This window comes from Lagopus leucura, unplaced genomic scaffold (genome assembly GCF_019238085.1).
Source record: "Lagopus leucura isolate 7727_CA_CO unplaced genomic scaffold, USGS_WTPT01 Super-Scaffold_810, whole genome shotgun sequence".
Taxonomy (NCBI): domain Eukaryota; kingdom Metazoa; phylum Chordata; class Aves; order Galliformes; family Phasianidae; genus Lagopus; species Lagopus leucura.
This window is the reverse complement of record NW_024962261.1, coordinates 5605662-5612925: the sequence shown is the minus strand read 5'-3', so window position 1 is coordinate 5612925 and position 7264 is coordinate 5605662. Positions and strand designations below refer to the sequence as shown.

Here is a 7264-nt window from a genome sequence, read left to right as displayed (position 1 = left end):
AGTTTTCGTTTCCTACTGTTCTTATCACTTCCTTCTCTCTAGCAACAGATTTCTTTCGTTTAAAAGTGAAAAAAAAAAACAAAAACCCAAACGGTATTTAGTGAATTTACAGTTTCTTGTGAAAGAAATACGTCAGCACGGGCTGAACACGGTATTTCTTCAGGGACAAAACGTGACTGGGTGATGCTAAATGCACGGCAACTGCTGCAAAAGCAATACGCAGCAAGAGCCAGGCGGGAACACAACGCCGCCGCACTCTGGAAACAGGGCGCACAGGGCTCCTCCGAAGAGCTCTTACTGCCACAAACGCAGCAGCTTCCAGCCCGAGCAGCCACCGCAGCCCTGGCCGCACAGCCGCAGCACAAAGCCACCCCGCGCCGCCCGCCTCGGCTGCCTCCCTCCGGCGGCGGCGCTGAGCGCAGCCCCGGGGCGGGGCCATCGTGAGGACGTGGCGGCCATGCGGAGCGACGGCGGGATCGGGGCAGGTGTGGGCGGTGCTGGGTACGGCTCCCGGCCGCTTCCGGGGAGGGGCGGGCAGAGGGGCCGGGTCTCACGTCCCCGGAGCGAGTGGGGGGGGTCGCGGCCGGGCCTGCGTCTCCGCTGGGGCCGGCGGCCCCGCTGAGGGTGCCACGTCTGCCGCCCGCCCCGCACAGCCGCACTGGGAGCATGGCCGGGAGAGGCCCGGGATGCAGCTTGCAGCTGCCGGCCGGAACGCAGCCGCCCGGCGGCGGCCACCTCTACGCCGGGGAGAGCGAGGGGCTCGAGGAGGAGGGCGAGGTGTTCGAGCTGCGGCCGCGAGGCAGGGAGAAGGTCCGGCGGAGCACGTCGAGGGACAGGCTGGACGGTATCATCCTGCTGACGAAGGACATCCAGGAAGGGGACACGCTGAACGCGATCGCGCTGCAGTACTGCTGCTCGGTGAGTCCGCGCTGGCCGGCTCTGCTCGGCGCCTGCTGCCGTGCGCGTTGCGCTGCCGCAGAGCGCCCTGCTGCGCGGGGCCGAGCGCTGTGCGTGGCCTTCTGCATCTCTGCTTCATGCTGGGCGGCGTTCGGAGAGCCTGGTGGGTGCCCTTCCCGTCGCTGCCCGTGCCCGCATGGTGCTGGCCGAGGCCGGGACCTCTGCTGCGGTGTAGGAAGTCAGCTGTGCCAGCTCCTAGCCCTACAGCTCTACGAAGGTCAGAGGTAGACTTAAGATCTTTGTTTTCCAGAAGTCATGCTGTTATCTAATTCATTAGGCAGTAATAAAATTAGAGCCCTCCTGCCGTGAACCAGAGTGCCAGTGTAACTTTTTGATAACCGTGACATCGTGGCTTTGGCTTAAATTTAAGTTTCAGGACTCACTGCAATTGGACATTTTGTGCACAGCTATCTAGACTGACCTCAAGTAAGACATAGCTGGAGGATAACTGATGTGCACTCTTAGTTCTGGGGAAGGTGCGGGGGGTTCAGGGCTTTAAGTAAAAAGCGTAATTTGCATTGCAGTAGGCTTGCTGAGCACTTAGGTGAATGCTGTGTTTATTTTCTCTTATGCCAGTTTGATTTAGTTATACGTAATAAATACACTGTCATAGGAATTGAAATGCTTTACATGTTACAGTGTTACTGCAGGCAATGGGCATTGATTGATTGTCTCAGATGACTTTTTCTGTCCCAAATCTCTGTTTTAAGTGGAGCAGTTATAAGGAGAAGGGTCTCTAGACCTTGCTTTGAACTTCCTTGTTTTTTGTCTGTAATTTCTTTGCAGATAATGTCCTCCCAGTGAGGACAGGAAGGATGTCTGGTGTTATGCACCTGTAGGAGACAAAATTTCCATATTCTTCTGTGTTCTGTTACAAAAAAGTACTGACTTTAAGTACTTAATTATCATCAGGCTAATTATCTTGAGGTTTGTGACTCTATTTTATGCCTTCATGGAACTGCTGTATGAAAATGAAGCTGCTCATTCTCCAAGGGCAGTTAAACCCTTTAACTGGGATTTAAAATGTGAGCCTCTTAAAGAGAAAAACAAGATTCATTTTGAGCAAGAACAGGGAAAGGGAGAACTGACCTGATGAAGATGATGGTGTGCTAAACTAAGCTTTGTTTCTACTTAAGCACCCAAAAGCAGGAATAATATCAAAACTAGTTGTGGTCAGGTGCACTGGATGCTTAGAAATTTTAATCTTTACTCAAAAGTTTTGAATTTGACTAAGAAATCATAGCCACTCATTTTACTAGCAAAACTTGATGGCAAAGTACTGTTCATTTAACAGATACTTTCCAGTAATAGTTCAATGCACATTAAGTGAAGTTTATGAAATGAGTTTCAAAGTCATCATCGCAAGTAAGGGTCCTTCAATAACCTTCTTGCTTTAACTTTGTCCAGGTTTGATCTTTGACCTCTAACTGGTTGGAGGCCACTTGGGTATAAGTTATCCTTTTCCTTCATTAGGGAAGAATTTTTATTTCTCAATTCAGACCTTTTTTGAGAGTTCAGGTCCGTGGATCTTTGCTATTTCAACTATTATTTTTTTCTTTCAGGTTGCGGATATCAAGAGAGTTAACAATCTTATCAATGATCAAGACTTTTTTGCTCTGAGGTCTATCAAAATTCCAGTGAAAAAGTTCAGTGTATTGACTGAAACACATGTGTCTCCAAAAGGAAGAACAGTTCTTCGGCCTGCTCACTATTCCCCAGAAGTGCAGGAGGCATTACCTTCTGATAAATTCACTGCTAATGAGACTGCTGGCAACTTCTTAAAGGAAGTGGATCGAGATATAGAAGAAATTGTGAAGTGTAATGATACGAAGAGAGAGAACCTTAATGAAGTGGTTTCTGCCTTAGCAGCCCAACAGGTCTGTTTTGAAACTGATGGTAGAAGTAAAAAATGCAAGGATCCGTACTATGGAGCAGACTGGGGGATAGGGTGGTGGACAGCTGTAGTTATTATGTTGATTATTGGCATAATAACTCCCGTTTTTTATCTTTTGTATTATGAAGTTTTGGTGAAAGCAGATGTCAGTCACCATTCTACAATGGAATCTGCCCACTCCTTTGTCACAGCAGCATCACATCAGAAACAAATAGAAAATGGAAGAAATCCAGCAAGTAGTATGAATGTTGATGGTCAAGGAGACTTCCAGCCTTACAACCGAAAACCCCAGGCAAATGTTATTCATAGACACATAGCATAGCATTAGATGAAACCACAATGCAAAATGCATCTGGAATGCAGGGAAAATACTTAATGATGTATGATTTAACTTTATGGGCAGTGTTCCAGTATGAGGATATTTCAGTGGGTGATATAATCCTGTAATATGCTTCAAGCAGGAGATTTTGGTGCAAGATCAGGATATAAATTAAGATACAGAATTGTCTTCAAAGCTTTGCACTTTTTTCTGTTTTGATAGGTGTATGTTTTCTAATTAATGACAGAGTAAAAGAAGGTAGTTTGAGCTGACACATAAGGAATTTCACTGCACATTTTACAGCCCTGAAGTGGGCATTTGGGGATATCTATCTTTTAAAATATTTATAGAATGCATAGTACACTTGACATTTTAATATCAAGTTTACAGTTGCCAGTTAAGACTTATGTTCTTAAAATTTTATTTTTCTTATAGAATTCTTAAAACTCAATCATTCTATAATTAATTGCCACTATGAAGTCCACTTTTTGTTAGAAGTCTTTCATAGAGGCAGTAGCTAATGCTTAAGGTGGAATATTCAAAATTTGTGCCTGTGATCAATCTGTTCAGTATTTTCAGTGTAGATAGAAGGGTAGCTTGGTTCCTGTTGATATCATACATGTTGCTACGTATGTCGTATGTTCTTCAGCAGTTGGATCTTTTCTTTAGAACTTCACATACCTCCCCGTGGTATCCTTCAGTTGACTTGACTGGACTGCACTTCTGTTATGGTCAGCTGTATATGAAATGAAATAAGTGGAGATGTGTGACACTTTGATGTGATTGCTTCATTAATCTTTATGGTAATGACTTTTTCTTCCTCCATTTGATCTCAGTGTAAAAGCAACTGATTCTTCAGACAGTGGTTACCATTGGGTTCTGAATGTGCTAATGTTCACTTGCCCATGAATCTGGAATAACAACTTTTTCCTGAAATCTACAAAATTTCAGATGAGATTCAGTGGCTGCTAGCAAGAAACTGACACTGCAGCAGAATAGACCAGTTGCAGCTTCACACTGTTCTCTAGTTGGTATTCTTCAACCACTCTTTTCTTGAATGTTTCATTTGGTTTCATGACAAACTTATTTTCTACCTTATTTTCTTCTCTGCCTGAAAATGCTGCAGGAGGAAAACAAGCAAAAAAGAACAGGACTTCTCATACAGGGAAAAAAAAAAAAAAAAAAGAGGTTCTTGTGTATTCTGAACATTTTTAAATAAAAACTGATGTGTTCCTGTAATCTTTTGTTATATTTGCCTTATGAAGTAAAATGTCTCTGGTCCTGTCTGAAGTAATGTTACCAAAGGTGAAGTTAACTGACTTTAGTCTGACTAAAAAGGAGAGAAATGGAAAAAATATCACTAACTTCAATTTAAACTCTATCATAAACTCTCCTGTGATTGTCTTGACTGTATATATAGTATGAAAAAATCTGACAAAGCAGTTATTTTTTTGAATTTTGAGAGTTGAGAGAGTTTTGACTTGTGCCACTATCTGTTGCCCCCCCAAAAGTGGGGCAAGTATTATTCACCGTGTTCTGAGTGTATGAACATAAATTGGATTAATGTGTGTAGGTTGCTGTGAAAGTAATGCCTCCTACTTATTTTGGTGGAAACTGTACTGCTTACAAAGAGCGTAATAACACTGCTTGATAAAGTGAATTTTCAGCTACAAAACACTGTTTTTCAACATATTTACTGCTATTAACTGATCTGCATAGGTGAGCAGAGTAGACACCTTTCATTTCACAGTGTGTCAGCTGTGCATGGCTGCCCAGAATGTGGTCTTTCACATTGTTGTTGCTGCTGCTGAAACACTTGACTCACCACCTCACTGTGCTCATAACCACTGTTTGGTCTCCGTAAATGTTCAGCATGCATCAATGGGTGCCAGTTATTTTGCCTCTCTGCTACCATCAGTCACACAGTGACCAAATGTAACAGTATTGATAGGAAGGTTCAACCTTTACTGCTATATCACCAGCATCCTCCTCTGACATCATGGGCTAATGTAAAATAGGAGGCATTACTTAAATTTTATTGAAAGTGTAGCATAAAGCATGAAGGAAAGCATCGTATAATTCAACCTGTGAACAAGTGGCTGTTGAGCACTTCAGTGAAAGTAGTATATCTGGTGACAGTGTGGCTGCTCATAGTTTCCACAGAAGGAGAGGAATTCAAGTCAGTGTGGGCTTCATGTTTCACGTAACACATGGTTTTCAAAAATCTTGTTAAATAATTTTCTTCTCTTGAAAACCATACGCTAATAACACAAGTATGAATGTTCAAGTACCAGTTCTGGGTAAGGTTTACAAAAATTTGTATTGTGAAATAATTTGTGGTGGCTAATGTGATGCAGCTTCTGTGGTTAAAACATTACAAGCAAGTGAACTTAAAAATAGGTGACTTGCACTTGTCCAGATAACAGTTTTGGCACGTTAAAACAAATGAGCCATGTTCCTCCTGGGGCTGGGAACTGCTGCCTAATTTGTTTTTTTAGTTGAAGCTTATTTGCTGTTTTTCCTCATCATACTTTTTGAAACCTCAGCATTTTTATTTCTTTAATTTCATAAGAAACGTTAGCTACTGGGATCATGTAACATTAAGCCTGATTTACCACATGTACCTTAACAGGCAAGTACTAAACTGCCATCACATTCAAAGTGGCCTTAATTTCCACTGCCGTTTCACTTAGCTAACTGTTAACTGTTGGTTTTTTTCCTGTGGTGTTGGAGTTGAGTAGCTCTTTGGTGGATCCCAGGCTTTGGACTTCTAGAGTGTTCTGTGCATTACTGTCACTGAGTTGTTGAAAGTGGCATGGTAAGCAGTTTAAAAAAAGAAAAAAAGGGAAAGCAGTTTTGTTAAACAATAGTATACTCTGACCAAGAGTCTGCCATGTTTTTACTGTTATGTAGCGTATTTTATTAGCATGTTTTTAAATCAGAATGTTACTGTTATCAGAAAATATAATGTTGGGAGGAGAATTTATGTTGGACTTAAGTACGAACAACAGCTGGTTTTGCTATTTGCAAGGTGCAGGTATTTTTACTTTTTCCCCAAGTCTTTTTCCAAGTACCACATGAATGGCAGTGCATCATATTCCAAATAAAGTGAGTAACTCCTCAGTATGAAATTAAAATCTGGCTAGTCTTTTAGACTTTATAATATCAAAACAAACTGCATGGTAAATCACATTATGGATTAACTACAACACAGAGTTGGTCAGGAAGTAGGTTTGAAATTTAAGTGCATATTGCACTGTTGGATCATATAAAATTTTAAATGCTTTAAACCTGTATTTTGGAATATATTGTCACAGATAATTTTTGTATTTGTAAAATAATCCTGGATGAGGATGCAAGTCTTATTTAAGATACTTCCACACCTCTGGTTTTAGAAGAACATAAATAAAAGTTCTTTTTTAGATTGCAGTGAAAGTAGTGCTTATAATGTATTCTTAACTGTATTTTGCATGTATTATAAAAAAGCCTCTACTTGTATTTGTTTTGGCTAATTTTGCATGTAATCTAAAATATTCCTTGGCCAACAAGTATTTGTTGGCAGAGCTGCATATAGCATTCATGTCTAGAATACCATAACTGGTAGGTTAAAGGTTTGTCCTGTGCCTGCCTTGTTTAAATTGGAACTTTTCTGTATAAAGTTCTTGTTAGAACTTGTTAGTTCTGTGAAAACAGTATTGAGAAATAGGAATGAAAAATTAAGTTAGTGTCCTAGCTTAACCCCAGAAAGAAGGTAAGCACACACACACTTGCTTAGCTGTCCTTCAACTCCAGCCTCAGCTAGATCTATCCAAGTCTGACATTTGTTGAGACCCAGCAAACAGTCTACATTTTATAAACATCATGGTCTTGGAATAAATCCCAAGCAATTAGAAATATCAACTTACAAGAACAGCTGTGAGCATTACGGCTCTGAAACAATACAACCTCATTCCATTTCAGAAGCTACTTAACACAGGGCACAGGCTGTTCTTAAGCTCTGACCTTATCTACCATTGTTAAACTAGTCTAGAAGATCTGTCCTGAGACACGGTGATTGCTTCTGTGTAGAACAGATGTGACCATAGTTAACCTTT

The 7264-nt window shown here is 41.6% G+C and overlaps 1 protein-coding gene across 1 annotated transcript; it reads left to right on the top strand.

Moving 5' to 3' along the window:
* The first annotated feature begins 659 nt into the window (after positions 1-659).
* On the top strand, positions 660-4185 carry LYSMD3 (LysM domain containing 3). The gene is made up of 2 exons (XM_042866246.1): positions 660-918; positions 2520-4185. Exons 1-2 carry the CDS (start codon positions 667-669, stop codon positions 3171-3173), a joined length of 906 nt encoding a protein of 301 aa, XP_042722180.1. The 5' UTR covers positions 660-666; the 3' UTR covers positions 3174-4185.
* The last annotated feature ends 3079 nt before the right edge of the window (positions 4186-7264 follow it).

What these genes read in the sequence shown, in the direction of transcription:
- LYSMD3 (XM_042866246.1), top strand. Translation starts at nt 667, where the DNA reads ATGGCCGGGAGAGGCCCGGGATGCAGCTTGCAGCTGCCGGCCGGAACG. An exon ending in CGCTGCAGTACTGCTGCTCG is followed by an intron (nt 919 to 2,519) that starts GTGAGTCCGCGC and finishes TTTTTCTTTCAG; the next exon opens with GTTGCGGATATCAAGAGAGT.